Below are 21,290 nucleotides of genomic sequence, written 5' to 3'. Positions count from 1 at the left end.
TTATCTCGACTTTTTTTCTCGAAATTTAACGACTTTTTTTCTCAATTTAACGAATTTGTTCTCATAATCTAACAACTTTTTTCTCATAATTTAATGACTTTATTCTCAACATTTTATCTCAACATTTTTCTCGTAATTTAATGACTTTATTCTCAACATTTTATCTCAACATTTTTCTCGTAATTTAACGAGTTTATTCTCAACATTTTATTTGGACTTTTTTCTCGAAATTTAACAACTTTAATCTCGAGATGGTTTTATTTTTTTATAATTGCTTGGCCCTAATCCTCTTCCATACTACGCAAACCAGTATAAAATTAAATGAGTAAATACACTGTATACAAAACCAAACAAACAAAAGTAATTATAATAAATAATAATGATAATAATTATAGAAATGACATTTAAAAGCAAATCACTTCAAAGGATGACTGATCCTAGATCCATGCCTGAATTGACAGTCTGAATAAATTTCTCCCACAAGTCAACATCCATGTGATTTCCATTCGCTTTAGCTATCATTTTTTCATATGATACATTCTCTATCATAGATTCAATCCACATTTTAAGTGAAGGACATTGAATATCTTTCCAAAATCTAAGTATCAGTTGTACTGCTGTGATTACACCCACAGTAACAAGGAAAAACTCATTATTTTTAATCTAAGGAATCTCAGATTTATCTCCTAAAAGACAAATCCTTGATGAAAATGGAAGGTCAAATCCCAAACATCTTCCAAGATATTTCAACACAATTTCCCAAAAAGGTTAAATCTTTGAACATTGCCAGAGAGCATGAATGTATTTGCCAGTTTCTTGTTTACATTTCCAGCATTTATTATCAATCAGACAAAATTTACCTCTTGCTTCCTTTATGCACCTTCCGCTGTAGGACAAAATGTCACTATTAATGTCTCTTTGCCAAATCAATCTCAAGTTTTCACAGTTCTTATCATCAATCCTTAAACTGAGTTGATAAAATTTAGATGATTTTTGAAGGGGTCTTGGTAGTTCTTGGTAGTCTTTTCCTGTCCCATAGAAACCTTTGCCACCAAACAGTTTCTAATCTGTAAATATTTCCAGAAGTGATGTTTTCTTCTTCAAAAAAAAAAAATAAATAAATAATAATATATGCAAATATAATATATGTATGGTATTATCATGATTGTTCATTTTCATGTAATGTCAGCTAAAACTAAAAAATCTTTAAATAAGTCTCTCTCAGGACAAGCATTGTTCAGGGTTTAGCAAAATGGGCCCATTTTAGTTGCGCTCTGAATTCAGACTTCTATTTGAAATATGGTTTGTAAGTCCTGTCTGCTGAATAAGGGTAATATTAGTTTACTGAAGACATGCCTTTATTGCTTTGAAACAAACAATGTAATGTTGAACCACTAGAGGGCAGCAGTGGGCAACATATCCACCACATACAGCGTATTTGTTAAGGCAGCTCATTTTATCTCTACACGACAATCACAAAATCATTTTAGACATTTTATTCGCAGCAAAGAATCAACTCGTCTTTCAGAGGTGATTTGCAATGCTGAGGACATTTGTGGGTTTACTCGTTAGTTCTTTCGATCTTCGTGATGCTGATTGGTTGTTGGTGACTGGTTTAATGCCATAAGTAGGGTTGTACGTTAACTTTTTTGCACATAGCACTGGTGTTACAGAGGACCCACATGCCACACAATTGCTCAAGTATAAAACGTATGTTACCATCTCTGAAAACAACCAAAAGTATTGCAGTACATCACTTATGTGACTGATAAAGGACATTACTGTTCCATATAAACCTTGATTTGTGGCAGACTGCAGGAACGCAACACCTCGTTTTTGTTTGCATTGCCCAATATCACTAATCACAATCCAAATCCATTTTGATTGGGCACTTGAAAATCCACTTGGCGCGAATTATGGGTGTAACTTCCGGTAAACTGTAAACAGTCAGTGAAAGGCTCGCTCTATGAACGCAATAATAAGTTTTTTTTTTTTCTAAAACCAATGAACAAGGACATTTAAAAGTGTAAAAGCATCAACAAGTTACTTTCAACAGGCCATGAAAAAGCGCGATTCTTCCACAGCACAGTTCCCCAAACCGGAAGTGCAACCCATAATTCAAAACGCATTAGGCTAGTCAGGAATAAGGTGGATAAATCATTAGAAAGCAAAGCTTAATATAAAATATTGAATCATTATGATAAAAATCTGTGACTGTTCAGAAAAAAAAAAAGGTTGTGACACTCCTATTAGTTATTTGTGTGCAATTTGGAGGAACACTTCCCGCCTTCTAAGTAACAGAGCCAATCGCTGATTAATAAAGTCATTGCATCACTGCAGCTGCCATTAGAAGAATCTCGCTTAGGACTGCATATGCACATTGGCTCATCTAGCCTGAAAAATAAGCTTTTTAACATTATTTGAGCATAAGAAACAGCATTTATGGGACAGTTCATGTCTGATTTTGTTGCTGATTTGAAACATGTTAATTAATTATAAGTTTGACAAGTGTTTTTTGAGATTTCAGGATTCTCCCAATCAAGTAGACAGGACTTGGTCTTGGATGCTTGAAATTGCTGCCCGGAGGCGTTGCAAATATGGCCGCCGAGTGAACAGACTTTCCTTGAAAAGGACTTTGGCATTAGTGTGTACACGTCTTTTTCATTCATACTCGTAGCCGGAGGGCGCCCTAGCGCAGAAAGTTCACAAGTGAGACTCATAGAAGTCATAAACCCTATGACATTCCAGGAACCCCTTATATGGACAAACGCCTCCAGCTATCACTAGCAGAATGAAACACAGATAGAGTTGTTTTGACTGATGAAACATGAAGACAATAATCATACAATTGTTACAATATAGGGTTTATCTGTGTTCTTCTAGACATCTCAGGTATTTCCATAAGAATAATGTATATTTGTAATTTAATCGACATAGCCTTTATCACTGAAATATACTATAAAATAATAGCATTTCTGTCTAATTCTATGATATGAAGCCGCATCAGATCACAAAAGGAGTTTGGAGTAAAAATGTAATTAAATGACCTCTTTTGTTGGACAATAACAGGTTTGTAAACGCATCTTATCACAAGTTTGGAAAGATGTTTGGCGCGTGTTTCAAACGCATGTTATAAGTGACTCAAACTTGCAGAGCTCCAGAGTGCACTTCACCATGAAACATGCTGCGCATATATTGCAATTTAATTTAATAATCGCCAAATCAAAAATACATTTCAGTTAATCATGCAGTCCTAGACAGAGCTGATCCTCCGTACTCAAACTACTTGGGTTTGTCCATATTTGACCCAAATTTGTGTTGAAACAACCATGCATTTTTTATCTATCATGCTGTAATTTTGTTAGTAAATCGCGCATTTAGAAAGCCTGTGTGTTATAGCCAGATGGTGCCAGAGCATTACTATTAAAAAAGCATTAATTTAGCTGTCAACGAAAATTTGGTTTTAATTTTACTTAATTTTTTTTACTGCCAATTTAACGTGTTTTAACAGGATTCCCTTTACATACATTATTTATATACGTTTTTCATAACTTGCAGTTTGTTTCCTTGATGTTTTAATTCCATGACCCTACAGAAAACTGGCAGTGCACCTTGCATACTGAAAACCATTGTAATTATTACTTAAGTTTATGGAAATTTATTATTATTTTTTTTAAAGAATGCACTGACAGGGGCCCTTCACAAAGTTTTTCTTAGGGCCCTCAGAAGTGTAAGATCAGCACTGGTCCCAGATTAACCTCACACACAAACAAGCGGCTCTGTCTCTCACACATGCAAAACTGTATCGCACGTGCACTACTGAAGTAAATTTGTTCATCGCACAAATTGATTTTTTTAACTTTGTAAAGCCAGTAGTTGGTGTAATGATGACACCAACTACTGCATGTGTCAGAAATGCTAATAACAAGGAGGTGGAATCACACAAGAGAAGTGAGAAACACAAACAGTTTGAAGAGCTGAGTCAGAGTTTCAAAACATAACACCAGAGCTATACCACATGCCATAATATATAGACACTTATTAAGCACGTATTTACTGCTTATTTTCATTATAAATGTAAGGCTTGCACAGTGTAAAAATAGAATTGTCAAAATGTTGTTGTTGTTTTTTTTACAAGTCAGTTTAACGTGATGTAGCCTACTATAATAAATGAAACTGAAACAAAAATTAAAATCTAAATAGACATTTAATAATACAACTCAAATTCCGGAAATGTTGGGACATTTTTTACATTTGAATAAAATGAAAACTAAAAGACTTTCAGATCACATAAGCCAATATTTTATTCACAATAGAACATAGATAACATAACAAATGTTTAAACTGAGAAACTTTACACTTTTATCCACTAAATGAGCTCATTTCAAACTTACTGCCTGCTACAGCTCAGTGGCAGGGGGGCAGCAAATGGCTGAAAAAGCAAGAAATTTTGAGAAGATTCAGCTGGGAGAACATCTAGCAACTAATTAAGTTAACTGATATAAGATCTGTAACATGATTAGCTATAAAAGGGATGTCTTAGAGAGCAGAGTCTCTCAAAAGTAAAGATGGGCAGAGCTGTGAAAGAGAGCGTAAAAATATTGTGGAATACTTTAAAAACAATGTTCCTCAATGTCAGATTGCAAAGGCTTTGCAAATGTCATCATCTACAGTGCATAACATCATCAAAAGATTCAGAGAAACTGAAGAAATCTCTGTGCGTAAGGGACAAGGCCGAAGACCTTTATTGGATGCCCGTGGTCTTCGGGCCCTCAGACGACACTGCATCACTCATCGGCATGATTGTGTCAATGACATTACTAAATGGGCCCCCGGAATACTTCCAGAAACCACTGTCAGTAAACACAATCCGCTGTGCCATCTGCAGATGCCAACTAAAGCTCTATCATGCAAAAAGGCAGCCATATGTGAACATGGTCCAGAAGCGCCGTTGTGTCTTATGGGCCAAGGCTTATTTAAAATGTTTCAAAGTGGAAAAGTGTTCTATAGTCAAATGAGTCCAAATTTGATATTCTTGTTGGAAATCACGGACGCCGTGTCTTCCGGGCTAAAGAGGAGGGAGACCTTCCAGCGTGTTATCAGCGCTCAAAAGCCAGCATCTCTGATGGTATGGGGGTGCATATGTGGTATGGGCAGCTTGCATGTTTTGGAAGGCACTATGAATGCTGAAAGGTGTATAAAGGTTTTAGAGCAACATATGCTCCCCTCCAGATGACGTCTAATTCATGGAAGGCCTCGTGTATTTCAGCAGGACAATGCAAAACCACATACTGCAACAATTACAACAGCATGGCTTCGTCGTAGAAGAGTCCAGGTGCTGAATTGGCCTGCCTGAAGTCCAGATCTTTCACCTATAGAGAAAAATACATTAAAGATGACCACAAACTCTTCAGCAGCTGGAAACCTATATCAAGCAAGAATGGGACCAAATTTCAACACCAAAACTCCAGAAAATCATAACCTCAATGCTCAGACGTCTTTACACTGTTTTGAAAAGAAGAGGAGATGCAAAACATGTGAAAACATAACATAAATAGAAGCTATAAAAACTATAATAGTATCTAAAACAACACTGCTGCACTGCGCCTCCAATGCAGTCATAATTTATACATCTGCAAATTTCTTTTAAATGTATTATCTCTGCATTTACTGTCACACTACAGAAATGACATGGTGTCACAGATGATATAGTTGCTCAGGACTGTTTTTCAAAGCAGCCTCAGCACATGTAATCCTATTAGGCCTATTAGAGTGCTCAAGGGTCAGTGAAACAGGGACGGGGTCAGAAACAGGATACATTCTGTTTTCAGAAGGAGAACACTGTCAACAGGAGTGGTTGCGAAGGGGAACTGATAATATATCAGCCCCTTACGTTAGATAGCAATGCATGGAGGAACCTTTGGGGTGAATCTCTATTGAAATTCATTCCTGACAGGCATTCAGTGTGGGAGCCTGCATGGCTGCCTTCACCTCCTGTTCTGTTTCCTTTCCAGTTCTATAAGCAGATATGTATAGATTTCTGCCGTTTCCCTTTGGTAACTAAGGGCAGAAGTTGAGCATTAACCCTCAGCGGGTGTGTTTTGTGCTTAACAAAAGAAGTCAGAGCTCATGGGACCGTGCTGTCAGGTCATATTTGTGTTGTGAATGCCAGCATGATGTGTTTTAGGATTTGTGCATGCAAGTGAGTTCATTTTTATCAGTTAGCCTCTGCTGAATACACAAAGAAATGATTAAATTAGCGTGAACGGCCACATCTCTGGAACAGCAAACATTTTTACGTAGGTGATGGGTGCTGCTGATATATATGTGTTGTCCTTTTTACTAACTCATAGCTGGCCTCATTTCCTCCTGAGGTGATGCAGTAGTTGCATAACTACCGTTTTATGCTATATCTGTAATTGAATGATGGATGGTGTAGATTTATGCTTCCTGGAGATAACGGCAATGAGTTTAAAGGATAAAAGGCTAGAGGTTCGTAGGTAAAGGGCATTTTATCTGAAGTGAATTTAAGCAAAATGTTCCACACATCATATGAAATCACTTAGCACATATATGGCATGGATGTAGATATAGAGATATACAAATGTTTATTTATAATCTAAATTTAAATGTATATTTATAATTTATTACAATAAATAAATATAAATTTTTTTTATTTAAACCAAAATTCTCCCAGCTGGACATTTAAAATGATACTTAAATCTTTTTTAATGTCTCACATGCTCACCAAAGCTCCATGTATTTGATCGAAAATACTGTGAAAAAACTGTAATATTGTAAAATATTATTACAATTTTAAATATATTTTAAAATGTAATTTATTCTTCAGTGTCACATGATCCTTCAGAAATCATTCCAAACTGCTGCTGATTTGATGCTCACTTGGTTTCTTATAATTATCAGCATTAAAATATTTTTGTGGATTTATTTTTTTTTTGATTAATAGAAAAGATAAAAATATTAATTTCTTTAAAAAAATGTAATGACTTTTCAACGGTAGTGTATATGTACACAACCAAAATAGATCCCTGCTAAAGAAAATTATTAATTCATTTGGTCTTTTAAATTCAGACAATTTCTACTAAAGAAAAGCTTATTTTGGCAAAGAGACCAAAAAAAAAAAAAAGCCCAGAAAGATCTGATGATAGATAGATGATAGATTGATAATGCTTCATGTTCTCCTTTTAATCCAAAACAACATGGAAGGGCGGCAAATTTAATAAAGCAATTTATAGGTCATATCCTGTGCTTATACAATAATAATGAACAGAGAAAAAACATCCTGTCCTATTTTGTGTTCATTTTTAGCCCATCTTTAAAAGTGACGTTTTGTAAAAGTGTTATTTTCCCTGCACATTTCCAACCAATCCCTGGGAAAGAACACAACACAATATTGAAATTTAAAAGCATGTTGTCATGGAGACCTTACACCAAAAAAAGTGATTAGAGAGCGGTAGCAATTTACTCCAACCCATTCATGCTTATTTACTCCTAATATGAATGTTTGTGAAACCGAGAGAGTAATTTGAGAGGAAATTAAGGTATTAAATTAGGTCAGGCTATTCTGATGGCAAGTAGCACAGACCAGCCAACAACTGTGTCTACCAGTCCTTGATGGATCTTTGACTAGAATCATTCAGGATCATGGCAATTACCTCCATATTGGCTCTGGTGCACTATTGTTTTTAAACCAAATCTTCATCAGGTCCGCTGTCATAGAGTGCAACAGTCAGGTTCCAGAAGCAAAAACTGAATTTGAACAATAACTTGTAAACCTTTAAAGACAGTCCTGCTGTAAGCTACAAGGTTGATTGAATTTGCTTCTGTTGAAGGCATCAGCCCACATTATTTTAACTTAGTTTTAAAATAATTGTTTAACAGCAGAATTTGTTGAAAAACTACATTACCCATGATGCTGTGACAGAAAATTTCACCAATCAGAGTTGAAAAAAGCAAAACACACCAAAAGAAACTCTAGATGGCACTGGCTGATAGGTCCTTAACTCAATTTGCTTGCAATCACATCATTCTCTATAGGGCACAGCTGATTGGTTCCTGCTGTATCAGTAGCCAATGATCTCGCTGCTCAACTTTCAAATACTTGGTTAACATTTGCCTTAGCAGTGAAACCCTCCACCTTCCACAGCTCCACCTGTATAGATCTGATACGGGTAATTCATGTGCGCTATATTGTACAGCAGCAGCATGTCTTATTTGCTCACAGCAGAGTGTTTGCTCCCGTATTTGCTCTGTAGCAGCAGCAGCAATAACAACAACAGCGGCAGTAATAGCAAAAGAAGCAATAATTACCAACAGCAGCAATAACCAACACTACCAGCAGCAATAATAACCAACAGCAGCAGCAATAACTAAGAGCAGCAGCAGCAATAACTAACAGCAGCAGCAGCAGCAATAACTAAGAGCAGCAGCAATAACCAACAGCAGCAGCAATAACTAACAGCAGCAGCAGCAGCAATAACTAACAGCAGCAGCAATAAAAGCAGCAGCAATAACAGCAGCAGCAGCAATAATTAACAGCAGCAGCAGCAGCAGCAATAACTAACAGCAGCAGCAATAAAAGCAGCAGCAATAACAGCAGCAGCAGCAATAACTAACAGCAGCAGCAGCAGCAATAACTAACAGCAGCAGCAATAAAAGCAGCAGCAATAACAGCAGCAGCAGCAATAACTAACAGCAGCAGCAATAACCAACAGCAGCAGCAATAACCAACAGCAGCAGCAATAACTAATAGCAGCAATAACTAATAGCAGCAGCAATAACTAACAGCAGCAGCAATAACTAATAGCAGCAGCAATAACCAACAGCAGCAGCAATAACTAATAGCAGCAGCAGCAATAACCAACAGCAGCAGCAATAACTAATAGCAGCAGCAATAACCAACAGCAGCAGCAATAACCAATAGCAGCAGCAATAACTAACAGCAGCAATAAAAGCAGCAGCAATAACAGCAGCAGCAATAAAAGCAGCAGCAATAGCCAACAGCAGCAGCAATAACTAACAGCAGCAGCAGCAATAACTAACAGCAGCAGCAATAAAAGCAGCAGCAATAACAGCAGCAGCAGCAGCAATAACTAACAGCAGCAGCAATAAAAGCAGCAGCAATAACAGCAGCAGCAGCAATAACTAACAGCAGCAGCAGCAGCAGCAATAACTAAGAGCAGCAGCAGCAGCAGCAATAACTAAGAGCAGCAGCAATAACTAAGAGCAGCAGCAGCAGCAGCAATAACTAAGAGCAGCAGCAATAACTAAGAGCAGCAGCAGCAGCAGCAGCAATAACTAAGAGCAGCAGCAGCAGCAGCAATAACTAATAGCAGCAGCAATAACAGCAGCAGCAGCAATAACTAACAGCAGCAGCAATAACCAACAGCAGCAGCAATAACAGCAGCAGCAGCAGCAATAACTAACAGCAGCAGCAGCAATAACCAACAGCAGCAGCAATAACAGCAGCAGCAATGACTAATAGCAGCAGCAATAAAAGCATCAATAACTAACAGCAGCAGCAGCAGCAATAAAAGCAGCAATAACAGCAGCAGCAGCAATAACTAACAGCAGCAGCAGCAATAACCAACAGCAGCAGCAATAACAGCATCAGCAGCAGCAATGACTAATAGCAGCAGCAATAAAAGCATCAATAACTAACAGCAGCAGCAGCAGCAGCAGCAATAAAAGCAGCAATAACAGCAGCAGCAGCAATAACTAATAGCAGCAATAATAACCAACAGCAGCAGCAATAACTAACAGCAGCAGCAATAACTAATAGCAGCAGCAATAAAAGCAGCAGCAATAACTAACAGCAGCAGCAATAACTAAGAGCAGCAGCAATAACCAACAGCAGCAGCAATAAAAGCAGCAACAATAACTAATAGCAGCACCGATAACAGCAGCAGCAATAACTAATAGCAGCAGCAATAAAAGCAGCAACAATAACTAATAGCAGCACCGATAACAGCAGCAACAATAACTAATAGCAGCACCGATAACAGCAGCAACAATAACTAATAGCAGCAGCAATAACAGCAGCAGCAGCAGCAATAACTAATAGCAGCAGCAATAACAGCAGCAGCAATAACTAATAGCAGCATCAGCAGCAGCAATAACTAAGAGCAGCAGCAATAACCAACAGCAGCAGCAATAACTAAGAGCAGCAGCAGCAGCAGCAATAACTAAGAGCAGCAGCAATAACAGCAGCAGCAGCAATAACCAACAGCAGCAGCAATAACAGCAGCAGCAGCAGCAATAACTAAGAGCAGCAGCAGCAATAACTAACAGCAGCAGCAATAACAGCTTCAGCAGCAGCAATGACTAATAGCAGCAGCAATAAAAGCAGCAATAACTAACAGCAGCAGCAGCAGCAATAAAAGCAGCAATAACAGCAGCAGCAGCAATAACTAACAGCAGCAGCAATAACTAACAGCAGCAGCAATAACTAATAGCAGCAATAATAACCAACAGCAGCAGCAATAACTAACAGCAGCAGCAATAACTAATAGCAGCAGCAATAAAAGCAGCAGCAATAACAGCAGCAGCAGCAATAACTAAGAGCAGCAGCAATAACCAACAGCAGCAGCAATAAAAGCAGCAACAATAACTAATAGCAGCACCGATAACAGCAGCAGCAATAACTAACAGCAGCAGCAATAACTAATAGCAGCAGCAATAAAAGCAGCAGCAATAACAGCAGCAGCAGCAATAACTAAGAGCAGCAGCAATAACCAACAGCAGCAGCAATAAAAGCAGCAACAATAACTAATAGCAGCACCGATAACAGCAGCAGCAATAACTAATAGCAGCAGCATAGCAGGTTTATTCCACCAAGACCACTCTATTGGCTTACAGGCTCAATCATCATATGATGCACAGTGTATCTATCTGCAGCCATAGCCTTGTGGACAACAATTCTGACATACATTATAGAGCAACATTTCACCTGTATGTTGGCTGCATCAGATTAATCATTTGGATTTTAATCCATTATGTTTCACTCTTAAATAAAAGTTCAAATGCTGCCATAAAAGAATTTTGTGTTCCTCAAAGAACCTTTCAATGAACAGTTCTTAAAAGAACCTTATTCTACTATAAAGAACCTTTCGTGCAATTGAAAGGCTCCACTGACGTTAAAGGTTCTTCATGGAACCATAGATGCCAAAAAAGAACCTTTATTTTTAGGAGTGAATACAAACAAAGCTTTTATGCATTTTACATTGCAAAGGCGTTGGTGTCTTTTTTTCACTTCATGTGGTTACGAAGACGGTTGTTTTCTCTCTGTGTACCTGACATTTGGAAGGGTTTAACGTGGTGTTCCCACACATAATGGTGCCGGTTCTTAGAACAGAGGATGTAAACAGGTTGTAGGGCAAGAGGGATTGGGGATGTTATTGTGCCTCCTCCTCTCTCGCATGTTCATCAGGAAGGGAAGACATCAGTCAGAATACGCTTTGTGCAATTTGTTTTAGGACACGGCCTGTGGCTTTGTACTCACAGAGATGGAAACAAGTCTCTCTTGTATGCCAGAACATGATTCAATTAGTAAAATAGCAGATTAAAATGTAATATTTACATGATGGTATTGTTCTACAGGGAAATGGATGTGTTAAAGGAATATTCTAAGTTTAAGTTTAGCTCAATTGACAAAATTTGTGCCATAATGTTGATTTCCACAAAAATTATTTCAACTTGTGCCTCGTTTTCTCTTAAAAAAGCAAAAATCAAGGTAACAGTGAGGTACTTACAATGGAAGTAAATGGGGACTTTGGAGGGTTTTAAAAAAGCATTTACAATAATTCTTCTGTTAAAATGTGTGTATTATTAGCTGTAAAATTATTTTTGTCACTATTTCAGGAAATTTTATAGTTTACGATGTTGTAATGGCAATAAAGTTGTAAAATTGCATATAACTTCACACAGGAAAGGTTAGTGAGCAATTTTACACACTAAAATTATGTTAAAATGCCTATTGTTTATGGCTATATAATTGAAACGGAGTATTTTAATGTTTACAGATCGGTTTCTCAAACAAAATGTTTTGCCACAAATACTGTCAAATGACTTAACTAACTGGAATATCCTAAACTTGTGATGTTGGACAGCTTATGTGAGTAGTAAGGAATGTGTGGCAGCATAAACATATTTATCATCTTGTACAACACAGTCCTGTTTCTTACCAACACTGTTCTCACTGATGGCCAGGATGTGTATGTTTATTGACATAGTCTACACTGTTTTTCTATGGTGATCTCCTTCCATCTTAGAGGCTCACAAGTTCAACTGAACTACACCTAAACATATATTTTCCTTTCAAGATTTTTCCTAGGTCTTGGACAACATAGTTAAGCTAACACAGTTGTGCTACCATCTTCTCAACGAGTGCCAAATAATGTTTTATATCTAGTAAGCTCAATTAATACAAATATTTCCGAAGACATTTGACTTTACCTAAGGAACTTAGAAGATACCCTTGATCAAATTGAGTGTCTCGCAAATGTCAGCATCTTAAATCTGTTGTTTTGTTTTCACTGTCATCTATTTGACAAAATCCTGCATTATTAATGTATATTGATATGAGTATTCTCCTAGCATGCAGGTTTTTCTGTTGCCAATGCATAATTAGAGATAGCAATGGGAAAGTGTGAGGCTGAGAGTGCAAGTCTCTATGGTATATACTGTCTGAAACAGAGCATTTTCCATTATCACAAAATAAACCCTGGCAGGGTAATCAGGACACTGGCTTCTGTGTGAATGTGTGTGATAATGACCAGCTGGCTGTACATTATCTCGCTTACCAAATACATAAGTAAATGGACACGAAATATTGATTTGAGCTGAAATTATTTTATTATGTGAGAGTAAAGAGACCGCAGAGCATCCAGTATTACTAAATTCAATCAATCAAGTTAAATGAGTTCAGTACTCGTTGTGCTTAAAGGATTAGTTCATCCTAGATGTATATGACTTTCTTCTTTCTGATGAACACAATCAGAGATATATTAATAAATATCCTGACGCATCCAAGCTTTATAATGGCAGTAAGCGATACCAACGAGTATGAGCTGAAGAAAGTGTCTCCATCCACATCCATCCATCATAAACGTACACCACACGGCTTATTTAACAAGTTATGAAGTAAAATGTCTAGCTTCCGCCAGACCGCCTTCCGTATTCAAGTTACGAAGAAAGTGTAAAACTCTCGCAGTTCAAAAAGCTTACGCTACGTCCTACGCCTTCGCTATTTAACTTTGGGAAAAAGCTTAACTGACGTGAAGCCAGTTTACACTTTCTTCGTACAGGATTTCCGCGGGGCCTTAAAAAGTCTTAAATTCACTGAAGTATTGAGTTCTATGTCTTAAATCATTTTAATTTTCCCACGTCCATGTAATGCTACCTCTAATGCTCATCGAAATGCTCTTTAGAATGTTTTTTTTATTATTCCGTGGTGTTGTAGTTCTTTCTTTGCTGTTCCAAATATAATCCGCTGTATTATGACTACAAATGTGACCAACATGCAACATGTATTGCAGCCAATCAGCTTTTGTGTTATTGCCGCAAGTATCTTTTGGATTGTACCACAGACACATAAAGTCGATTTTATGCTTCAGCTAATAGACCTCCAGTTTTTTACGATTCTGCAAAACATTTTAATCACAAAAATGCATAATATTATCTAATTGAATAATCTCTGATTTATTTAAAGCTGCAATGCATTATTTTCACGAGGATACAAACGTTGTGCATGCATATGTGGTCTGTGTGAAAGCAAATCTTTCTTACCTGTCATCTTGCATAAGTGCCAGGGAACGGGCGAAACGATTACGCAAGATTGATGATGCCAAAATAAACAAGATTTATGCATTTTGTTTGTTCTATTGTCATGTGTGACTATTGTGCATCTAACAAAACACATAGTATGGTAAATGTGGTATCCTAATTATAAAAAATTAAAATACTACCACAAAATCTGTCATTTTGATCACAAAAATCACAAATAAAAAAATAAAAAAAATAAAAAAAAAACGAAATCTTGGTGGCACTCCGCTATGGGGAAGTGCAAGATTATAGATGCTTTGTTCAATTTTAATAAATTAATTTACTTTGCAAGTAATTTTGTATTTGCATTTCCTATGCTTTTTTTTTTTTTTGATGTCATGATATACAGTAGGTCTTAAATTTCATTTATAATCGTCTTAAAAAGTCTTAAATTTGACTTGGTGAAACCTGCAGAAACCCTGTCGTAACTTTAATACGGAAGCTAGATATTTTACTTCATAACTTGTTAAATATGGATTTTTTTTTTTTTTTTTACACAAACGCATCGTTTCTCATCGGAAGGATTTTATTAACCCCCCGGAGCTGTGTGGAGTACGTTTATGATGGATGGATGTGGATGGAGACACTTTCTTCAGCTCATTGTCACTGATCCCGCTCACTGCCTTTATAAAGCTTGGATGCATCAGGATATTGACTAATATTTCTCCGACTGTGTTCATCAGAAAGAAGAAAGTCATATACACCTCAGTTGGCTTGAGGGTGAATAAAGCTTGGGCTGATTTTCATTTGAAAGTGAACTAATCCTTTAACGTTTTATGGATAGGTTGTACTTACAGTACGTTTTGAAGTAGCTAAAATATTGGAATGTATTAATGCATACATAGATATTTGCTCTGCGTATAATTTGATGTCAATGCATTCTCTAGATTAGAAGCTAATGTTTTTTTGTTTTTTTTTAATAATATGCAAAGTGCACGCTAATGTTTAGAGCGCGCGCTGTCACTCTCGGTCCGTGGATCCAGTCCATGTTTTCCCTGTGCTCCATCTGCCTCTCTGGCAGGTCTTGTTTACTGGCGCAAAGACTGTAAAGGGATCCTTGGAGCGAGGGGATAAGTCAATGCACTAGCTACAACCAGCATGGGGACAAAATAAAAACACACATTTGTTCTTGCATTTTTATCCTCCGCGAGAGTATTAAAGACTTGTAAGTGACCTCTGCGGGACCAGCTTCACTCCGTTATATTGATCCGTGAGGCGCTCGCCAGCAAAGCGACTGCATGAGGAACATTTGGGAATCTCAGCGGCTGCTGTGTTTTTAGCAGATGCCCCCAGAACTGCTTCGATTTACTAAGCTGTCAGTTTACAGGTTATAGCACGGAGAAACTACAGCGATTCGGCGAGAGCTCGCTATCAGCAGGGACTTGGAAAAAGTCTGAAATCCAACCCTGGAAATTTTAAAGCTTTATCCGCAACTTATAAGTCTGTAAACCGTTTATTGTAACGCTAAATTTCCTTTTTTTTTTTTTTTTTTTTTTTTTTTTTTTAAATAAATCGAAACAGCAACAAAAAAGTCGTGCACATTCTCAATTGATTGTTTTGGCCTGCGCTCTGTGTGCGCAGCCATTCCTCCCCGTGCTTCGCCAGTGAGTTTTCCCTTTTTTTCCTCCAGGCTCGGAGCAATCTGCGCAAGTGCTGGACAAATACATGCAATCGATCGGAAATGTTTCGGCTGCTCATCCTAGATGATGCCGCCCGCATGCTTTATTCGTGCGGTATTGCTTTACAGTGAATGAAAGTCGCAGCACGCGCTGTCATTAGCTTAGCGCTCGAGCGTGTGTGTTCATATCAGCATCCGTCAGTGCGCGCGCGGAGCAGCAGCGCGAGCGGATTGAACACGTTGAACTTTCCTCTCCGCCCATTTTTTTTCTGAGGGGGGTGACAGAGGTCTTTTTTTTTCTTTTCTTTTTAATTTTTATGTTCCAAAACAACACCGGACTATTAAAACAGATTAGTACCCACGAGAAGACGTATTCGGAGGGGATTTTTGGACAGATTTTCTGCTTCCCCGGGGGTCAAAATGCGGCTGCGGACTTTGATTGTTTTGGTTGCGTCTGTCTACACCGTTTGCCACTGTCAACAAACAAATGGAGAAAGTAAGTGTAACTTAACGGCTTTGTTTTGTTTTTCACACGAACACGGATTTTATATTTTAAGAGTCTTGTCTGTTTAAATGTTGTTTTACAAACGATATAGACCCCTCTGAAGAGGGGATCGTAGTTCTTGACCACTGTGACACATTTGGTAAAGCAGAGCCAGACAGAAGGACATTGCAGGGCAAGGGAGAAATAAATCAAATATTGCGTCGTTTTGATTTCGATTAATCGTTTCAGACTGGCTTTAATGACACGAGTTTATGCCTTGACCCTAAAGCCAGATTATCGATCTTTTGAGGACAAGATTGATCTATTTGTAGCTCGAACTGCTAGTGAGGCTCAGAAATGGTTTTCAAGTTCAGCCAGGCCCCTGTTTCATGCAGCCATTTGCAGCGCTGACAAGAGGATTTTAAACCCTAATCAGATCAGTCGAAACCTACAGCGCTATCTTTTTATTTATGTATTGTTCAAAGAAATCATGAAACCTGGCTGGAGGTCTGTGATCCCATCTTTATGAGTTTGGAAAGTGCATTACTAGTACTATAGCTTTCAGAAGTCCTTTTAAAGTTTACAATGAAATGTAGAATGATATCACCAGAGCAAAATAGTCAATCTGATCAATAAGTCTTTAATTATCAGTCACTTATTTTATGTCAACTCAATACAATGCATTATGAATGCCTTTTGCATGAATAGAAAATGTTGTTTAATGCAGTTATAGTTATTAATAGTTCATATAAAACACCTTAACTTAGAATGTATTATGAAACAAATGCCATTTGCATGAATAGAAAATGTTGTTTAATGCAGAATAATAGATTAATGCATTCTCTTATTTATAGTTATTATTTAATATTTAATATAAAACACCTTTACTTAGAATGTATTATGAAACAAATGCCTTTTGCATGAATAGAAAATGTTGTTTAATGCAGAATAATAGATTAATGCATTCTCTTATTTATAGTTATTTTTTAATACTTTATATAAAACACCTTAACATAGAATTTATTACAAAACAAATGCCTTTTGCATGAATAGAAAATGTTGTTTAATGCAGAATAATACATTAATGCATTGTATTATTTATAGTTATTATTTAATATTTAATATAAAACACCTGAACTTAGAATGTATTATGAAACAAATGACTTTTGCATGAATAGAAAATGTTGTTTAATGCAGAATAATAGATTAATGCATTCTCTTATTTATAGTTATGATTTAATACTTCATATAAAACACCTTAACTTAGAATTTATTACGAAACATGCCTTTTGCATGAATAGAAAATGTTGTTTAATGCAGAATAATACATGAATGCATTCTCTTATTTATAGTTATGATTTAATACTTCATATAAAACACCTTAACTTAGAATGTATTATGAAACAAATACCTTTTGCATGAATAGAAAATGTTGTTTAATGCAGAATAATACATGAATGCATTCTCTTATTTATAGTTATTATTTAATACTTAATATAAAACACCTGAACTTAGAATGTATTATGAAACAAATGACTTTTGCATGAATAGAAAATGTTGTTTAATGCAGAATAATAGATTAATGCATTCTCTTATGTATAGTTATTATTTAATACTTCATATAAAACACCTTAACTTAGAATGTATTACGAAATGCATGCTGGTAATTGGTTTTAATGAGGCAGTACTGATCTAAATGGTTGTGTAAGTAGGTACCACTTGTTTTTTCGTTTTTTAGTGCTCTTGGAAGACTTCCTGCAACAGCTAAATAAATATAAGCATGCTTTTGACACACTTGGCTGTGTTCAGCTCCAAACAAAACATTGGCTTATCTTCAGTTCACCCAACAAATGAGTTTTAATTTTTTTGGGGAAAGTTTAAAAATACAGTTGTATTTTTGGCATGTGTTTTTTTTTTGTTTTGTTTTTTGTTGTAGTTGTTGGCGCAAATCAAAGTTGCATACTATCGTAATGAGAATTTCAAGCTTTATTTGTTGATTTGCGAGCTTTATTAAACCCCAAGCACATTTTCTTATCTTGTTGCTCTGCAGATTTCTAAATATAGCCTTGTTTTGGATGAAATTTATGCATTCAAAGTTCTGCCAGTTTCCTTTTTGGGACTCTGTTCCATGTGTATGACGGTTAGTCTACTGTATGTCAGAGCTGTACTTGTGTAAAAAACTGTGCTAGGTTTTAGGTTAAGGTCTATGTGGCTATGTGATGTGGCTTTAATCAGCCTTTACATTCTTATTACAATGTATAGGCCTGTTTCAGAAAATAGGCTTTACCTTTTAGTACTGATTTTAATTCCTGTTTATTTAAAATGTTGCTTGGCTAAAATTTCTTTATTGTCAATAAAATCGATAAGAATTGTGCATGCCTGGCTCGTTCCCAGGAACATATTTTGAGTGCGTTGCGTCTTTCTGTCTTGCCACAGCATAGTAGTAGGCAAGTTAACACCTGAGGGTGTATGCTACCTTTTATTTAAACTGAAAATAAAAGGATTGAGTAATATGGTGAAACCAGATTGAACATAAACAAGTTGAGTAATTGTTGGCCCCCTTCTTGTTCCTCTCAGGCTTGTAGTGAACCACTGTAGGGAAGAGTGAAACTATTTTGGGGCCTCAGTTCAGCCCTGTCAGGACTGGAAATCTGCGCAGAGCCCAGCTCATCTTGGAGCATTTGCTAATGCGAAGTTAAACATGAGACTTACATACAGTGGGGTTAAAATCATTCAGACCACAATTTTTGCATTTTTCTGATTTAATACGTTTTTTTCCCATTATGAATTATAATCTGTGAGTGAAAAATATTATTAAAAAAGAATGTCTTGTCTTGTCGCCCTTTTGCGGTAATGACAAACTGCGTGAATTCCCCAAAATAAAACCTGATGATCATGTTTTGATGTTTCTCAGCTTGACATGAGAATGAGCCAAAGAGCAATGTGTACTTAGATTGAAACAAAAACATCTGACCTTTTTGTACAAAGGAGTTCACTTGCTCAATATCACAAATTTCCTTATTTGATTATTGATTTAGAAGCAATGCAGAATTTTTTCATTCAGTTTGTCATAATTTTTCTGTTTAAAAATGTTCAAAATCAAAATGTTTGTTTCCTCGTTTAAATTAGATTTTGAATCCCACATTTGACTGTGTATTATTAATAAACCATTTCATTTCAATCTAAAAGAAACGTTCTTTCGTGTACCGTAGTGTAATAAATGCTAAATTAAAAATATAGTGTATAAATTAACTTGACAAATGCTGTCTGCAAGTCTGGTTTTACTGTCTTCCTGCTAGTCAGTCAGTTTGCCTGTAAGTTTTTATCTGAGCAAACTAATAGTACAGCTGTCACTCTTAACATTCTTCTCAGTCTTGTGTCTTTACAGACACGGACAGCATATGACAACATAATTTATACCTCTACAGACTAGAATCCGAAACCGTTTGACTCAATCACCTGCCTGGTTACATTGCTAATATCCGAAAACAGGTCATATGTAATTTCGTAATTGCTAGGTTCTTTCTTTGTGAAGTCCTGGCTGACATGACATGACCACTTAAGCTGTGAGAAATCATTTCAGATGTGTTTGGTACACCCTGTAGCCACGTCACTCCATGTGTTCTCAGATTTTGCGTCTCATTGTGTTTCATGAGTGTGTACACATTGTCAGTTTCTATTATGATCCCCCCTTGTGATCGCCTCATTCAGTCTGTGCGAGCGACGATTATAACCTTCCCCCTAGCTGTTGTTTGTTCTGTTTTGAAGTCCGTCATGGCCGTTCAGGTGGTTTTATTGTCTCACAAGGAGGTTACTTAGTAATGCACACAGTTTTTTTGCTATATCATTGTGAGTGGTTTACGGATATTTCTGATTGTGTCACATCCATTTAATCTGGTTTGCATTCAGGGCTTATATTCATTACAGGGTTCCTACGCACGCAGTTTGGAAAAGTATGTAATGTGATTTGAGTAATTTCCAGGTCTGGATTAGTATGGTTAAAAGAAAACAGTATGTTTGTTTCCAGATTATGCAGTTTTCTAAAATATAAAAACTAATAATTTCAGAGTGTTTAATCATTTTAAAGTGTTTTCATGGCAAATGTTTAGTGATCTGTCGAACATATTGAATGAATTCAAGGCGCACATTTTCATTATGCTAAACTTTTTTATCTTTACCATAAGCGAGTCTCTTTTGAACTTCACTAAAACACTGTTTACTGAAATGCCACTAAGATCAGCAGCAAATAAAGGAGCAACGACCATCTAAATCAGAGTGTACTTTGCTTTTTGGTGATCGTGCAACATCAGACCACATTTACAGCATCAAACCCATGAGGAGAATATATGCAGGTTTAAAGCATTTTAGGGTTTTTTCTCATCATGTAAGTGCATGTTATTACTTCAAGAAAACCAATAGGAAAAAAAAACATATAAAATATAAAAGATGACTTTACAGATTGACTGTACTATATACCAAATAGACATATGTGACGGTATCAAATTTTCATGTTGCAATAATTGCTGAAGCTTTTATCACAGTATACGGTATTATCACGATATTGAAATAAGTTGCAAAAAAAGTGTTGTCATAGAGAATTCTAATAAAGAATTCTTTTTCTTAACATTAGTTAATGCGTTAATTAAGATTAAGAATGAGCAATAGCTACAGTTGTTACAGAAGGTATTATTTTTTTGTTAATGTTAGTTAAAAAATACAACTGATCATTGTTAGTTTCAGCTCAGGTCCGTTAAATATTAGTTACAACTTTTGATTTTGGTAATGTTATTAAAAATTAACTAAGAAATTATCATTAACTAAGATTAATAAATGCTTTGAGTATTTTTCATTGTCAGTTTGGTAATAATGAATTAACATGTTAAATAATGAACCCTTATGTCGTTACTGAACAATAACAAATAATCAGAACATTTTAAATCATTATAGGCCATGTTGTAGTCTATATTAAAATATAAAAATGTTTAAGTTTGAAAATAAATAGCCTATGAAGTCTTTAAATATTAACTATTTGGTGCTGTGATGAACAACATTGCGAATACAAAAAACTGAATGGCTATTTGATGCATTTTAAATACTGTTCAGTAGCAATTTGTTTACAGAGTTTCCGGGGTAACCGCTGCATTTCTGCTGTTCCGTCAGCGTCCTCTGCTGTTAGTTCCGCCATGTGCTTCTCGTGCATGTTGGGATTGTTTGCATCTGAGTGCGTGTGTCACTTTTACGTTTGATGGGCATTAAATAATTATTTTGAAGTGCCCACAATAACAATATCGTGCATATTCATTATTGTGATATATAATTTTACCGAATAACAACACATGTCTAATA

General features: G+C 36.3%; 1 protein-coding gene across 1 annotated transcript in view; it reads left to right on the top strand.

Annotated features, from left to right (window-relative positions):
• Positions 1 to 14,609: 14,609 nt before the first annotated feature.
• The window catches only part of insra (insulin receptor a), an 83,027-nt gene continuing 76,346 nt past the window's right edge, over positions 14,610 to 21,290 (top strand). The window contains exon 1 of the mRNA XM_048164101.1: positions 14,610 to 15,956. Within this exon, the coding sequence (XP_048020058.1) occupies positions 15,881 to 15,956 (76 nt within the window). The 5' untranslated portion in view covers positions 14,610 to 15,880. The remainder of the gene's footprint in view (positions 15,957 to 21,290) is intronic.

This window comes from Megalobrama amblycephala, linkage group LG17 (genome assembly GCF_018812025.1).
Source record: "Megalobrama amblycephala isolate DHTTF-2021 linkage group LG17, ASM1881202v1, whole genome shotgun sequence".
In the NCBI taxonomy this organism is placed as follows: domain Eukaryota; kingdom Metazoa; phylum Chordata; class Actinopteri; order Cypriniformes; family Xenocyprididae; genus Megalobrama; species Megalobrama amblycephala.
Note: the sequence above shows the minus strand (reverse complement) of the source record. Positions and strands in the feature narration are given on the sequence as shown.